This window comes from Cucumis melo, chromosome 9, assembly GCF_025177605.1.
Source record: "Cucumis melo cultivar AY chromosome 9, USDA_Cmelo_AY_1.0, whole genome shotgun sequence".
Lineage (NCBI taxonomy): Eukaryota > Viridiplantae > Streptophyta > Magnoliopsida > Cucurbitales > Cucurbitaceae > Cucumis > Cucumis melo.
The window spans coordinates 1944253-1961787 of record NC_066865.1 but is presented as its reverse complement, the minus strand read 5'-3'; the positions used below and the strand labels follow the sequence as shown (position 1 = coordinate 1961787).

General features: G+C 31.4%; 2 protein-coding genes across 2 annotated transcripts; one reads left to right on the top strand and one right to left on the bottom strand.

Annotated features, from left to right (window-relative positions):
- The first annotated feature begins 847 nt into the window (after positions 1–847).
- On the top strand, positions 848–2019 carry LOC103498517 (uncharacterized). The gene is made up of 2 exons (XM_008461138.3): positions 848–1080; positions 1172–2019. Exons 1-2 carry the CDS (start codon positions 993–995, stop codon positions 1918–1920), a joined length of 837 nt encoding a protein of 278 aa, XP_008459360.1. The 5' UTR covers positions 848–992; the 3' UTR covers positions 1921–2019.
- A 714-nt stretch (positions 2020–2733) lies between these two features.
- LOC103498518 (cyclic nucleotide-gated ion channel 2) lies at positions 2734–7269 on the bottom strand. The gene is made up of 8 exons (XM_008461139.3): positions 6983–7269; positions 6293–6893; positions 4937–5152; positions 4542–4855; positions 4345–4456; positions 4006–4242; positions 3666–3752; positions 2734–3536 (listed from the first exon to the last, which is right to left on the bottom strand). Exons 1-8 carry the CDS (start codon positions 6994–6996, stop codon positions 3051–3053), a joined length of 2067 nt encoding a protein of 688 aa, XP_008459361.1. The 5' UTR covers positions 6997–7269; the 3' UTR covers positions 2734–3050.
- Positions 7270–17535: the final 10266 nt, after the last annotated feature.

Here is a 17535-nt window from a genome sequence, read left to right as displayed (position 1 = left end):
TATTCATGCCAAGAGTCGAGGGTGGAGTTGGTAGGAGCATCATCATGTTGTGTGTGCTGATGGTTGAAGGTGAAGATGAAGGTTGAAAGCGAAGAGTGGGAATGTAATTGGTGACTTAGGGTTAAAATGAAATGCATGAATGCTAAAAGGCTTTAAGATACCACATTTATTTATCATCCTAAATTTATGCAAAAATATAGTTATAAAATATAATTCAAGTTTAGGTCATTCGTGAAATATGGTTTGTAAAGATTAATTCTATAAAACTTTCAACAATCAAATTTTAATTGATTTGATGTATGGATCTATGTTTGTGAGGTTGGATAGGCTCAAGCTCGATTCCAACTAGTGCCTGAAGCTCATAGGATTTGGATTTAGGCTAAGCTTCAACCTTTGATTCTTTGGATTTACTCAAAGTTTCCTTCATTCATTATGACAGAATTCCAAAACTTTTCATCCGAATCAATATTTTCATAAAATATAAAACTCGATATTTTCATCCACATCCAGAATATATCTAAAATAGAATAGTATTTACAAATTTAAAAAAAAAAAACAGAAAAAATTACGACCATTCACAACCCACAAAGTTGAATTGTTGGGCTGCAGAAGTGAGTCAGCATTTGGCAGGCAATGCTTAACATTAAAGTTACAGACACCAACAACAGCCATTGGCTATCGAAACGCCACGTCACCAAAAGATTTTCGACTAATCCATAATCCGTACAATGAGTGACTTGGCTTTCTCACATCTAGCCACGTTTCATGTTCTATCCATTTCCCCATACCTTTTTGGGACCCTCACAAAAGACAATCCAAGTTTTGGATTAGATGGTGATATCAAAAAAAAGTGCAACTTTTTTTCTTTTCTTTCTTTCTTTCTTTCTTTTATGTGGTTCTAAATTCATCTCTTTCCTTATAAAGTTATAAACCTTCTTTCCACTTCCCTTCATCTTTGCAAGAAAGAAAATTGATCACATCCTTACAAAGTCATGGAAGCTTGTTTTGTCACCTCCAAACCCACTTCTTTCCCAATTCATACAAGAAAATCACCAACCCCATCATCTCTCAAAATATCATGTAAGTCCTGATTCCTCTCTCAGTTACTAGAAAATCAATTGATTTGAATCCTCAATGTAGTGCTAATTCTTTTGGGTTGTTTACTTTTCAGGTTGTCAATTTAGATCACCATCATCATCAGGAGGAGAGGATGATGATTGGAGATCGTTTAGAGCGAAACTGATTGCCACTCAAAAACTATCAACGCCTCAGATTTCATCTTCTTTTGTGGATCTTGACACAGCAGTGGATCATCCACCGTCCATCTCCCTAGGTGAGAAATGGGCTCATGTCATTCATGGACCAGAAAAGGGATGTCTTCTAATAGCTACAGAGAAGCTTGATGGAGTACACATATTCGAACGAACGGTGATCCTTTTGTTAAACAATGGGCAGTTAGGTCCATCAGGGATCATACTAAATAGACCCTCCTTGATGTCCATTAAGGAAACGAGGTCCACCGCGCTGGATGTCGCCGGGACTTTCTCGGAGCAGGCATTGTACTTTGGTGGGCCATTGGAAGAGGGGGTGTTTCTAGTGAGCCCAAAGAGATCAAATGGGGAAGAAGATGCGGTTGGAAAGAGTGGGGTTTTTGAGGAAGTAATGAAAGGAATGTATTATGGGACTAAAGAAAGTGTTGGATGTGCAGCAGAAATGGTGAAGAGAAATCTTGTTGGGGCTGAAGATTTTAGGTTCTTTGATGGGTGTTGTGGTTGGGAAAAGGACCAATTGAAAGATGAAATTAAAGCTGGTTATTGGACTGTGGCAGCTTGTAGTCCTAATTTAATTCAAATGGAAGTGGGAAATGTGGGACTTTGGGACAACTTACTCAGCCTTTTGGGCCCTAAAAAGGTTTGGTGAAGTTATGATACCAATTTCATGATTTCCAAACATTTTCCACACTGTGGTTGTCAGTTTGAAAAGGTGCAATTTATGAAATATCAGTTAACATCCACCTAATTTTATGCAATTTAGTTGCATTAATACATCACATGTAGTAATGAAGATTCAATATTCCGAGAATTCCTTGCATGATCTACCTTCTTTGTTAATCACAATTGAAATTCTATTACACATGTCTACTGACGTCAACTGACATTGTTTTGACTTAGAAAGATCACCTGCTATAAATGAAATCTTTTCTAAAAGTTGATTGTTACTTTACCTAATTCGTTGGGTTTCGTTTGTTTTTTATCTTCTCAATTATAGAACATCTCATATGTGATCATAATTTGAGCATAGGACATGTTTAAACCATTAAGGTATGCTGTCTCCATATTGCAATTATCATTTATTCTATTAAGTTTATTAGGAACAAAACTTACCTAATCAATTAGCCCAATATAAAAAATAATTCATAAGTACCCCAAAATTCGTTGATTTTTATAATTCATTTATAAGAATCCCTTAGTTTTTCTAACGTAAGATCCTTATCACGAAGATAAATTGTTCCAAACAAACTAAATTTGTTTTTAATTTTGTATATCTTTTACATTTATTTACCAACTTGTTTGTAATGCTTTTCCAAATATTTAAAGATACGTGTTTTATATTTAAAAAATATTAATTGTTTAGCAAGTTATTCCAAACATTAACTCTCCATTTTTACGAGAAGTGTGAATATCGAAACGGAAGAAAAGAGAAAAAGAAATCAAAAGAGTGAAAAATACTTCATTTCATCACACATACATACTTTTCATTTCCAACTGAAAAACACTCAAACAAATACATTTCATTCTTGGAATTACATTCATTTTCAATTCCATATCTTTCTTGAGAAACACGATCTAACATCAAATAGGAAAATAAACACTTCATCTCACACTTGACACTGAAATATTTTCCAACCAAATGAGAAACAGTCTCCACTTTCATTTCCAATTCCATGTCTTTCTTGGGAGATGGATATAGAATCATACGGAAAATGATATGAATGAATGGGTTTTGAAGAAAGAGTTCAAGAATTGGAGGCAGTAGCAGCTAGCAATTCACTATTCAAGATGATCATGTGGTCTGAATGACATGAACATTGCAGCATACTGCAAAAGCCGACGTTCAGTGCTTCCGTTTTCCACCACAGCTATCGCTGGACGCCTCATCCGTTTTCTGTATCTACGCCAAGCAAGTTGTATGTTAACAGCAGCCCATGTTCTCCAGTTGGAAGAGTAAAATCTTGCTGTTCTCTTCAGTCTCTCATTCGCGAATTTGTAGCGGAAGTGATCGGTTATGTACTTCAGATGGTCTGCTTTCAGGGCAAATGCTTCTGTTGGTTCAATGCAAACAAATGTAGCGGATGAAGCTGGAAGTCTCTCCAGAAATGGGCGACGAAGACACCACGATAGCAGTTCATCACCAAGAAAGCCTCCCGGTTCAATAAAACTTGTCGCTGTCATGCCCTTGCTCAGGCTTTGGCTACGTTTTACTCGTCCACACACTATGAATAACATTCTTGGAACAGGATCTCCTTCTCTGATAATCTGTGTTTTAAGAAAACATTAACATTCTATATATCTTCCCACTTGTTTGAAATGACTTTTTAAGTGCTTAAAAATACTGTTCTATTTAGCGAAGGATGGCGTTCCATACGTCTTCGTTCAAATATGTACCTTTTCATCTTTGGAGAATACAAGTGGCTTGACTCGATCACATATGTTGTCTAGAATCAGCTCCTCCAGGTTTTGAAAGAGAGGCACCTACACATTAATGATGGTTAAATAAGGAAACAAAGAACCACCACCCCAAGTTTTTCGTAATCCTAAAAAGAACTAAGGCCTTGACTCTGTTTGATAACATTTTGGTATTTGTTTTATTTCTTAAAAATTAAGCTTATAAACACCAGTCTCATCCACTACTTTCTATTAATAATTTCAAATCAAACCTAGTTTTTGGAAACAAAAAACTAAAATCGAAATTGTTACCGAATGAAGCCTAAGATATTTTAGTTACCTTTCTGATTAGGTCAACACAAAGATGACGTTTGATATCTCTTCTAAGACCTTCAGGCAAATCATTGATTAGTTCCATCTCATCTTCTCCTCCCATAGCTGCCCATCTCTGGTGCTCATAGTGTCGAACTCGATGTTTCAAACGAGACGGCAATTGCCGTCTCCTCATCCACCACTCCAAATCTCGACATCTCAGCTGCATTTTTCGCCTCCTTGCCATGACAGCATGCAAAAGTACCTTTTTTGGGTTTTTATTTTAACAATGAGAAGTTGTTGTCAACAGAAGAAGAAATTTTCAATCTACATTTGCATACTGAACCAAAAAAAGAAAAAAACTCACCTGAATATTACCAATCAAAAGGGTGAAAAGCAACAATCCACTAAGCACCGTGCAAATACTGAAGCACACTTCCAGCCAATTACTCGTAGGCTCAAGATCATTTCCAAAGGTGCTTCAACATTTAAACCATCATTTATCAAGAAACAGAAGATAAAGAAACAGATTTAGAAAAGCACTTCGCCTCTTTCCTTAATTACCTGAGAGTCATTAATCCCCAAAAGATAGGATAAAGGATTTTGACAGCAACTGAATTACTAGAAATGACAGGGAGAGCCCACTTGTAGATGCCATAGGCGAACGGACCTTTAACATCCAAACATAGTGGCTTCCTAAACGTAGCAGTTGAATTCCGACCACACAAACTTCCAATTGTTGTAGGTGATGAGAGAAACCGATAACACACCTCCTCAGAGCAAGACAAAGATAAGTTGCAGTTGTTTCTCTCACAATGTTGTTGGATACAAGAAGCAACTCGCTGTATTGCAAGAACATACCAACAACCTCCAGCAACCTGTTAACAGGAAAAACAGATTCAGAATCAAAAACAAAGTTTAAAGAACTGACTATGATGAAAAATACAAGGTGGGCTTACATGAGAGGCAATGAAATAGGCAATGAGATTGAGGCCAAAACCCCACCAAATGGTGCCAAAGATGTATCCAGTAACCTTCTGCATTCTTCTCATTAAAATAATGGAGTGGTAAACTTTTGGGAGGAATTGGAACAAAAACATTAATAAGATTACTGTCATTATAAGTTTGATTCTCTCTTCTCTGATCAGTTTTGGTAAAACCAACCAATAAACAATCTGCCATAAGAAAAGATGAGCACAGAGGAAGCACAATAAGAACTTTGAACATTTTACTCTTTAAGTTCGCTAAAGGTAAAGATATTTTTGTTGAATTTAGGAAGAATTAAAGCCTTTTCATTAATAAGAAAAGACAAATATGTTATTCTGTGAAGCAATAGGAATTGAAGTTTGAACTTGATTTTGATTTCTTACGTCCCATTTGATACCAACTTCATTTTTAGTTTGTTTTGAAATCTACGTTTGTTTCCTTCCGATCTTTAACCATACTTTTCATCTTTCCTAGCCATATTCTAACAACAAAAAATAAGTTTTTGAAAACTAAGATTTTTTTTATAATCATTTCTTTCTTTGAAAACTATGCTTGTTTTCTTATGATTTCTTTATCATAGTTTTCAATTTCCCTAACTGAACACTACCTGAATTCCAAATTCTAAAAACAATTTTTTTAAAAACTTTGACTTGATCTTTAAAAACTCTTAAAAAATAGATAAAAGAAATTAAAGAAATATGCATGTGAAAGTAGTCTTTATAAGACTATTCTTCAAAATTCACAAATAAAAATCCATATAATTATCAATTTGGGCAACAACTGAGTTGTTTTCTTAAAATATTATTAAAAGGTGGATAACAAAATATAGAAATTTATGGATTGAATTGATGTTATAAACTTAATTTTCCAAAAATCAAAAAAAGAAAAACTAGATAGTTATCAAATGGGGTCTTAATGACATTACAAGAATCTAGGAACCACTCAACATTAGAACGATGTCTTGGGCATTCGGTTTCACAAACACCACAAAATAAGCACTTCAATAATAGAATACAAAAGAAGAAGAAAAATAAACAAAAAGACAAGTACAGAAAGAAAGGTAATGATGATAGAACCATATTGTTATGAAAAAGTTAGAACAAAAGATAAGAACCCATGACCACTCTATTATTGCACCATCCTACCTGATATATAAGTCACATCTTAAAGATTATAGTTAGTGATTATTTTCAATCATTTGACCAACAAATTCCATTGTTATCAAACAATTAGTAGTTAATTCCTTCCCAGTTGATAACAATGGAATTTGTTGGTCAAATGATAAAAAAATAAAATAATTAGACAAAAAGAAGAAGAAGGAAGCAAACCTGAGGAATAGGGAGGATAACAAAGGCATCAAACCAAAAGCCTTTAAAAGAACGAACATAGTGAGAAGCAATATCACGTGCATTCCACACCAGTTTCCCACACCCAATCACCATACTCTCTTTCGACACGTAAGCAAGCCTGAACTGAAGCCACACGTGCCACAGGTGCACTATATCAAGACACGTTCGAACCACCGTCACCCCGCCGGCCAACCCTCCATCCATGTACAGGCAAGGCCACCCTCCTCTTCCAATCGACAGAGCATAGAAGTAAAGTGGATCAACCGCAAGAGCCATTCCCCGGGCCAGTAACAGAACCCGGTTCCATCTCTGAACCGGTTTCTTTCTTGGGTCCAGAACCGTCCCGAAGCAACCCGCGGAAGAATGTCGGGGCGGTGGTGAGGATTTTGTGGGTTGGATTGGAACCAGGGAAGAGCCCGCGGAGGCTTCCCATTCGGGTTGTTGGTGGGCGTGGTCGCAGCTGGTGGAGTGGAAGGCTGGGACGCCGACTTGGGTACATGCGTAGCATTCCACGACAGGGGTTGCGTCGGCGGCGACATTGAGAGGAGGCGGTGAGGGTCTTAGGCAAAGCTCGCTCCACCTGAAAAAGGGGAAGGAGAAATTGGTTAGTGAGGGAGAAAAGAGAAATGGAAATTAGGAAAGGAATATTGGAGGGAGTGTAGTACGGACATGGAAGAAGGCATATTGGGGAAACCACCATGGGAGAGCGTGGATTTAGAAGAAGAAGGGACATGAGAGTGGTGAAGAAGAGATTGGGAATGAAATTGATTTGTGAAGAAGAGAGGTTTAGAATTAGGAATGAATGATGAGGGAAGGTTTAGGGAAGAGGGAAGCAGGGGGGGGGCGGTACTGTGGTGGTGGGGGCTCCCTACTTTTGTCACTCCAAATCCAATTCTGTTGTATTAAAGATGTTTTTGGATGTTTGGGTCTATGAGTTGGTTGATTGTGATATTGTATCGATAAAGATCCATCAAATTAAGTTTACTAATCACATTTATATATATTTGGATTTAGATGGTAAAGATAAAAAACCAAATCGATCGATCCACAACAAAATTTTCAACATTTTTATCTGTCAATCAAACCGAACCATCTCGCTTAATGCTGTTTGAGTTATGATATCTTAGTTTGGTACTAATCTTATAATACTCTAAGTTCAGATTAATTATTTTAGCTTAAGTAGTAAAACGTAAACAGCAATAAAGAGTTGGCATGAGAATAAAATAGATTTTTAATAGTAACGAAATCGATAATTACCGATTATGATTATCGTTAATTATAGTTGCTTTACGAAGTATCGAGATAATAACTAAGAAATTTATTTTAAATGATAAACTACTAAGAATATTTTTAATTATAATAAAATATCACATTTTAGCCTTAATAGATGATAATTAATATTGTATCAATATTGATATTTTTTTACGTTTATAAATATTTTAGTTTATTTCATTATATTGCAAGGGAAGGAGTAGTTCGCTAGAGTGCGGTCGAAATTGTTGTCGCTTCACAAGCTAAGCCCATTTATTTCTTTTGTTTTCAAATTCTACGGTTTCTTCAACTTTGTGTACTACAATTCCTTTTAACTTTTAACCTCTAATCATTAAAATATTAAATACCTACTACAAATTAGCTCGAAACATTTACCTCTTTATTGATTTTAAATTTTGGTACTCAAGATAAATTCATAATGTTTGAGAAGCGAATCAAAAGAATGTCATCGACCTTTCTTTGATCAAGTTAGTAATTATTTAGAAAGAGCTAAATAATAAAAGATTCAAGATATTTTTTAACGTCCTTCCAATATCAAAAAAAAAAATTCGTTTATCCAAATAAATATTCACAGTTCATTTTCAAGACACAAATTAATTAATTTACACCAATATGCCAATTTGTAATTAAGATGTGCGCATTGTTATCTTCCAAAAGGCTATTTCAAAATAAAAATCATCATATTTTTAGAAATCATCTCATTATTTCTCAAATAATATTTTGTAGAAAACTTATATATATATATATTATATGTGAATGAAAACAATAATAATTAAATTTAAGTTGGCCTTTCATAGCTTATATTTATTTGGCCCTTTGGCATTTGGGAGGGAGGGGCTTAAAATAATACATATATATATGTCCAATTTTGTGGAATGTATTTTAAAGAAAATGTGGAAATTAAATTATTGTAAGAGATATATATGTAATCCCAAGCAGTGGGGAAAAAAACAAAATGGAGAATTTTGGGTGTTTTTGATAAGAAAAGAAAATGGAAAAAAGCTGCAGTTCTTTATGGGTCCCAAAAGAACATGCACCACCAAACCAAAGGAATTTCCCCATAAATTCAAAAACTTTATACCAAATCTCCTTTAACCCTATTATTCTCTTTATATTCAAATTGAATTTGCCAACCTCAACCCATCAACCCCTTCCTGGTTCGGGTTCGATAAACTATAAATAACAACATCTACGTTAACAATTAGGTTTAAAACCGAATATATCTCCCTCTCTTTAAAGAGATTCAAATTCTTTATAGTTTGTGTTGTATCTCTTTATATCAACTATCAGTAATATGTAAAAGATATTTACTATCGTGTCTCTTTCATGTTACAATAATCCAACTGAAATGTTGTATAGCTCAAACCACACTCTACATTGAAAGGTTGATCAGTTTCAAAGCTTCACAATTGAAAACACCTTTCTTTTGATTAATTGTTCTTGAAGAGATATAAAAGTTTATTTTTTTGGTGTGTGGATTGAGAGAGAGGGAAGAGTTCTTAATTTCTATAGAGAAAGACTCACAATGTTTTTTATTTATTATTAATACAACATTTTGTTGAGGACTAACTTTTTATTTTATTTTATATATAAATTAACATTGTTTTCAAATGTAACGAAATGAGTAAACTTATTTATAAATATCAAAATTTTATTGTCTATTAGCAACATCTATTATTGTCTATCACCAGTAAACAGTTATATTTTGTTATATTTATAAATATTTTTAACAGTTTTGTTATTTAAAAGAATTATTATATAAGTTAACTAAATTCCATGTTTGAATTGAAGGTGTTTTTTAAAAGTTACTTAATCTATCTTTTAAGAAAATGAAAGAAAAAAAAAATCTTTTTTTATCTCAAGCTTGATAACTTGTGTCAATTTTAACCGTAAACTTTCAATTTAGTCCTTTTTAGAACTCAAATTTCACATCTTGTATCAACGCTTAAACGATTTAAATTTAAACTTTGGTAATTATATGTATATCTATTTTAATCTATTGATGTTGATAATCATAGAAACTATTATGTTGTATAGTTGAAAGAATAGTTATTTTAGTCGAATTGAAGTGGTAAATGAATTTATTCAAATTCTAAGTTTTAATCGATATAATTTTCAAAATTTCAAAAACTTAAAAAGCTTTCGGTGAAAATTGATACAATAAATCTAACAATTTTTCCAAAGATAAATTAGCACTTTTTTTGTTAAAACTTTACTCAATAATATTGACGAGATTAAATCTTATGCCCTCTAATATTTTCCCTAACACTTTGGAAAATGACGCATCCTTTAATTTTCTAAACATATATATTACAAAACTATTACTTTATAGAAAAAGTTAGACAATGAAAATATAGGTATAGACTTGAAAGGTATATGCATGACAAAGACCCCAATGGTACATATAACTATTTTTAATGTTATAGGGAAAATAAACTTTCAACTTTATAAAGCAATCAATCATTTATGAATTAATATTACTAAGAGGTTAGAATTGTCATTTTGAGAATTAAAATAGAGAATAATAAGATATTTTTATGCCCCACCAAACTTCAATAAATTAATCATAGTAGGAAAGTGAGAGAACCTACCCATTTCAGCACAGTGTATAAATGTTTGATTGATTACTATTTGAAATTATTAAAATAATGTCTTTTCTTTAGTCCTAGAGAATGATTGTTCATTCAATTAATATTATAAAATTCAATTAATGATGGGGTACTGACTACTAAGCCACTCGACTTCTACGAGCAATTATTCTCTTTTACGAGTTCTTTAGCCCTAGCCACTTGTATTTACTATCGGTATAGATCAAGCGCACAAGGAGAAGAAAGGGTGAGGGATTCATATAAGAAACAACGTCTTAATTTATTGTAAAAAGAACGTAACACTCATAAGTTCTATGAACTATACGTCCTAACTAGAACAATGACAAAAAAACTCACTTCTGTCACTACTGAAGACACTGACAACATAACACTAGAGATTTAGATCATATTAATTTAAAATTGCCTCGTAAGAAAGAAGATCTTGATTGAATACAAAAGAACAACCTACTTTTTTTCCATAGTTTTTTTTTAAAAGGACTGCCATATAATTAATTAATTGTATATGTAAATGATGATCATGTGAATGAATATTTGAGAATCCAAATATTTTCTCTTTTCGTAATTTAGTATAGAGATTTTACATTGTGTAGTATATACTGACACGTGTCATGTGCACACACACCAAATAAAAAACATTACTTTAGCATATACTTTTGAGTTTTCTTTTAGGGGATCGGTCCATTTTCTTTTTTCTTTTTAATTCAATTTAATTATTGTGTTTAATTAATTTTTTAATTTTGATATCTAGAAAAAAAATAAAGGCAGTGAATTAAAAAAAAAAAAGAAGTTTGATTAAATTTTTCGGAGAAGTTCAAACCACCTATCTCGTAGTTACAAAATACTCATTTGCCATTTGAGTTAAGTTATATTTGTTTTGACGAAAAAATAAAGAAAGAAAAAAAAATTCTATTATAATTTGACGTTAGACAGAAAGATTAACATTTATATTACGTTAATTTAAAAATATTAAAGTATTAATAAATTACAATAATTCATTTAGATAATAATAAATAAAGTGTATAAACTAAACTTCTAATTTGAAATATTTATTTAAAACGCTATTATATATATATATATATATATATATATATATAATTTAGGTTTATAGATAATTATTTTTCTTTTTTTTTTTCTGAAAAAAAATGCAACAATAAAATAATACCACAAACTGAATTTACAATATAGATGTATAATGAATCTTAAAATATTGGGAAATAAAAAAAAAATCTTATTTATTTATTTTGTTTAATAAACAAAATTGAGACGGAGATAGTAACGGAAAAAAAGGGTAAACGAGAATGTGTTTTTGATGAACAAAATCTTTCTTTGAGGATAACGATAATGTCACGCCTAGACGAATATCTATTGTTCACAAAAGCGACCGTAACGTGATTAGTTATGCAAATTATTTTTAAAATACTTTTTCAAAAGAATAAATAGTTGTGCAGCTAATAATTTGAAAGATGATGAAAGTCAGCATCACTAGACAATAATTGAACCTTTTACTTTTCTGGTGGAAGATTCGATCTTTTAGCTTCGATGAAACATAGATACATGTACAAGATATATGGATATAATAGGATACGACGATTCGTCAATTTCTAAAAAAAACTAAGAAAATAATACGTTTGAATTTTTTTTTTCTTTTAGAAAAATATTGATGGATATAGAAAAATTTAACATAAAGATACTAAATGCAATTCACTAAATCCATAAAAATCATAGAATGTCAAATTAATGACAATGGTATGAAGTACACAATACAAACACGATAATAGAAAAAAGATAACATCAAAATTATGGGAGTACAATAGTTAACAGAATGCAAGAAGAGAAAATAACAAATGAATCAAAGAAAAGGAAGAATATATTAGAGGAAAAGTACGGAGATAACCTAACAAATGTTCGTTAAATTGTTGAAGAATATTCAAGAGAGTTATATGAAGATAAAATGATTCTAAAGTTTGACCTTTTTACTTTTTTTTTTCTTTTTTTCTTTTAACTTTCGACAAGATAATAAACATTTTAAATAGATTGTTTTGTTTCGAGTTGTGAAATATTAAATGAGTTGCTCATCTTTTTTATTTTAAAAAAATGTCAACATAAAAATAGATACGTCGAATTGTGCGTATAAGACGTGTGCTAGATACGTCAGTATAAACACAAATACACCAAATCACTTATAAAAAAAACATATCATACGTATTTGATGCAAATTCTTTGCCTCACACAAAATATATGTGCTTCGTAGCTGGCTCGTTCTATATATATATATATATATATATATATAATTTGAAAAATTTCAATTTATGTCAATACTTTTTCTTTCTTTCAATGTTTTATATATATTGTTCTTTTGACCATATAATATAAGTAATTAAATAAAAGATGTTCTTTTTGACGTTTTACGACTATTTATAGAAAAGTTAGAAAAAAGACTTTAATGTTAAGCTCTTTATTTTACGAATATATACGTCGACGAAATTAAACCTCTTTACGTCACAAATGACAGCGAAAGGTAATTGTGGCACATTCTTTTACATATATTTATGTTGTGTATGTTAAAATTTTGCAACCACACATAAATGAATTACATAACTTGTGTGCCGCCACGGATGTCTTTGGTTGTTTGTTTCTACACGTGAAGTTTCACATCACAACCCTACAACTACGAATGGGTCCTTCCACATAATTTTGTAAGTTTTTGTGATTTCTTTTTAACAAAAACAGATCGATATCAATAAGTTTTGAATCGAATTTGCTTCTAATTGTGGATTTTATGAAAAAGACAAACTTTATTATTATTATTATGATATATTATTTTCTATCTCACTTTGGTTAATTATAATTGTAATGTTACGTTATATGGTCATAAAGTATAATCATCATCATATCCCTTCTTCCGTACCCTACCAAATATATTTAGTACATCTCCTTACCAATTATTTCTCTTATCATTTACAATTTTGATTCCTACTATCTTCTTTTCCTATTAAAATTACGATTTTTTATTAGTTTGTGTTTCATCTTTTTAAGTTTTTAATTTGCCATATTTAACGATTTTAAGTTTCTAGGTTTTGGAACAAGTTCTTTATGTTTTTTTTTCTAAAATATATATTAGTTACGGTTTTTTGTAACTTTTTAAGAAACAATTGAAATCTCTGACTTAAATTCTAAAAACATAAACTACTACTTTAGGATATGTTTGGTTTTTTTTTTTTTAAAAAAGGCTGAACTAACCTTTGTTTCATATCTATTGGTTTCTATGTTTTGTTGTTTATATTTTAAGGGTGTAATTGAAATAAGAACTAAAAACAATAGTTTTTTTTTTCTTTCAAGTCATGTTTCTTTTCGAAAAAATGGTTGAGAATTCTATGTAGAAAATGTGAAAACCACGAGTAATAAATTTGGAGAAGGAGCGTACATATTTATAAAAATTAGGAAAAAAAGGGTTAGGCAATTGGGCCAAACATGAGTTATGATAAACAAGGATTAAGGTTATCCTAATCCCAATCCCCCAATAACTCTATTTTCTCCTCTCTTTTCTTTTCTTACAACCATACGTTACCCTACTCGAATAACATAATCTAAATTATATTATTGTTTTTTTAAATTACAGCAATCATAACACTTCTCTCAAATACATATTATTATAACACTACTATAATAATCCCTCTTTCAAGCACATACTATCATAACACTAATTTTTATATTCTTTCCCCCAAACGCATATTACCATAACACTACCAATAATAATCTTGCCCCCAAACACATATTATCATAATACTAGGATTATTATAATCATTTTCCTAACTTTTTCCCTCCTCCATGTGCACCCTTAGATGTTTATCAAATAAAGCTTAAACTTTCAAAGTCTGATTTTGATTGTGGGTGAGAGGTAACTTTATTAATGTTTACTACCATAATATAGGTAATTTTCAAAAGAGAAAATTAAAAAGAAAATCTTTTCAAGTAAACCTTACCATTTGAATCTATTTTTATTTGACATTTATGTTATACGATGTTGTATATATAAATAATTTCAATGTTGAGGTTTGAGTCTAATTTCTATTTCATCCATAAATTTCGAAATATTAAATTTTAAGAATTATAAAATGTGTGTTTTTTTTTTTCTAATTGAAAATACATAAAAGTAGTTATTGAAGAAGCATTTCAAATTGGCAAAAATTAGAAATGTTTTCCTTTCTTTTCTCATTTTATTCATTTTATGCATAAATAATAAAATGTTATTTGTCGTTGCATATAAATTGTGGAGTAAATATTTATATGGACAAAGACATATATAAAGAAAACAACAAAAATAATATAAAAATAGAATGAAAACTATATGGAATGGGGAAAAAGCTAATTTTCAAGCATTAATGCAAATGGAAAAGATTCTCAATCGGTCACAATCGCCCTCTCTCTTCCCTAAAATTTGAATAATACAAATTCTAAATCAACATTTACACATCAACCTACTAATCTTAACGGTAAAGTTAAATCGATCGCAAACCATAATCATGCAACCTCAAAACTCGAATCCTGCTATGGCTTTTCATATTACCTAGCTATTACGTTTGTTTTAACTCTCGTTTTCTATCCAACATTCTAATAAACTTCAATTTCAATGATAGTTTTCAAAAGTTTGTCAAAGATCTATGTTTTGGAAGGCGATTAGTATTTTTTAAACAAGTAACAAACTCACTTACAGACATTTTTATAATTTACTAAGATTAAATATGTTAGGTAATGTTTAAACAATGTTGACGTAATATTACCATAGTCATGCACTTTAAAACTTGAACCCTGCTACATTGTTTCATATCACTTGTTGCATTATTTTAAGTCACGTTTTCTATCCAACATTCTAATAAACTCAGTTCCTCAAATAGTTTTTATCAAAGATTTATGTTTTAAAAGACGACAAATAATTTTTTAAACAGATAATAAAATTACTTAAAGACATTTTTGTAATTTACCTAAGATTCGAAATGTTAGGTAATGTTTAAACAACGTTAACTTAATATAATCATTAAAACTTATGTTAATTTTTTTATAACGTCATCCATCATTAATAAATTTAATTTCACAATAAACTTGTATTAAATAGAATAGTCATCGGTGGATATCGGTAATAAAAAAAATTAGCTTTTAGTGGAGTAAAATTGACAATAAAATTTATTCATTTTTATTGATCTATGTTTGGTTTGATGAGACAAAAAAAAGTGCATTTTATAAAGAAGTTTTTTTAAAATAGAACAATGTATATAACAATTTTGAAAAAGGAAAAACCTACCAGCTTGCGAACAAAAACATCTTGTAATTAATCGATCACATACACGTGGAAAACTATAGAAAGCACAGGAACGCAGAGGAAAACAGGATCAAAATTTTACCCTAGATGCATCTAAACTAATTTAGATGTTGACATGTTTAAGACAAAAAACCTTAATTACACTAGTTAGGGTTAAGATAAAACACTTACCTTTGTAGCTTCTCGAAGCTCCAAATCTTCTCCCGAACTCGAATCGAACCACCACTAGAGTTGACCAGCTATACTCCAGACTTAGAACCGGGTTGTGGGACCCGTTCAACGAGGGAAATAAAGAAAGATGGATGCAAATTGGAGAAGGAATTTTAGGGTTTGAGATTTTGGGAGAGAGAAAAAGTTTAGGTTAATTTATAATTCAAAATTACAAAATGACAAAAATCTTCTTCAATTTGAAAATTGCCCCTTAAATAGACTAATTACATGCCATTTTTGCATGTAATTGAATCACCAAAGCCCAACACCTTACAATCCACTAACCATTAGTGGATTAATTCACCATTCCATTTTCTCCTAGTGGACTTGGTGTCATTACCATGAGCTTCCACATAGCTCACTAAGAGTTAGTGGGATTATCCAACAAAATGTTGGATTTTCCACTAACTTTGGTCAAGGGGCAAAATGGTCATTTGACCATTCTAGTCAAAGTCAAACTTTGACTTTTTTAAGTCAAAAGTCAACATTTTGACTTTTTACCATTTTGTCCTTCTTGACTAATTTCGACCTCTCGAGCATGAATCCGCATTCATTTTTTTGAAATTCAAATCACGTTTGAATATAAAATCGGTCAAAGTTTGCCTTTTCAAAGTCAAAAGTCAATATTTTGACTTTTCACAACTTTGACCATTTCCATCAATTTTGAGCTTTCAAATATGAATCCATATTCATATTTTTAACATTTAAATCACATTTAAACATAAAGCCTTATAACCAATGACTATATCACATATATTCATCGATTTCTCTCTCCCTACTTAATTCGAACAATTCGAATTATTCCAACATATTGTTCTAAGTTAATTCCGTATGAGCTAGCAGGGGAACCTAATGGACCTATAGATCGTGAGCTCCAACAATCCGAGATTAACTGGCTAAACCCTTTTAGACCGAGCTAATCAACATTCGTTAACTAACAGGTCATTCCACTAAAATCCCGTAGTTGCACACCCCTCACTATAGATATATTTGTGCCCATTTGATATAATCATGATGAGTAAGTTAATCCTTCACAGGTTGTTCGTAACCTCAATTGGGTTAAAATACCGTTTTACCCCCGAGACTACATCTTGTTCCTCAAGATCCACTGATCCACTATTGAACAATTGATTTAAGGTCCAACCTATAAACCGAATCCTTCTCGGACCAATGAGAGGGTGGATCCCTTGTTCAAGAATTGGATTTAGTCGTTAAGGGAACAACCTATCTACTAACCCTAAAGTGGGTAGAAGTAAATTACATATTGCACCCTATGTCCTTAGTCATCCACCCGGTCTTATCCCTGAAATTGGAGGCTTATTGGGCCAACGTCATTGAGCTGCCCTCACCCATGCAGATCTAAGGATAATACCGTTTGAACCAAAGTTTATAGTTAGCTCAAGATTAAGATTAAGTTACCTATGTCATCATAATCGAAATAATCAGTTTATATAGTCAACAATGTTATAACTTAAAAGTGATTATTTCTTGGTTCCGGTCTTATGTAAACTCTTTACATAGGATGCCCCCACTTTCATGTGTCCACATGAACGATTTAGGATCACTTCGTTTGTACTAACTACAAAACGGTCACATTCATAGCTTTTTCAAAATAAAGCGACCAACCTTATTCATACACTATAGATCATTTGAGCTATAAACTCGAACTTGATTCATGTTTATGTCTCTACATAAAGTTCAAGTGTATACTAGATAGCCTTGGGACCTTAGTTAATTGGATTTAAGATTATAGTATTCTATTTTCAGTAATAAGTCATAATAACCACTTTATTTAATAGAATATAGTTTTAACT

Bases quoted from the DNA above. Each gene is read 5' to 3' on its own strand.
- LOC103498517 (XM_008461138.3), top strand. From the start codon at position 993: ATGGAAGCTTGTTTTGTCACCTCCAAACCCACTTCTTTCCCAATTCAT. The intron at 1,081-1,171 runs GTAAGTCCTGAT...TTTACTTTTCAG, and splicing joins ATCATCTCTCAAAATATCAT to GTTGTCAATTTAGATCACCA.
- LOC103498518 (XM_008461139.3), bottom strand. The intron at 4,243-4,344 runs GTGAGTTTTTTT...AACCCAAAAAAG, and splicing joins TTTTGATTGGTAATATTCAG to GTACTTTTGCATGCTGTCAT. The intron at 3,537-3,665 runs GTACATATTTGA...CTTAAAACACAG, and splicing joins TATTCTCCAAAGATGAAAAG to ATTATCAGAGAAGGAGATCC.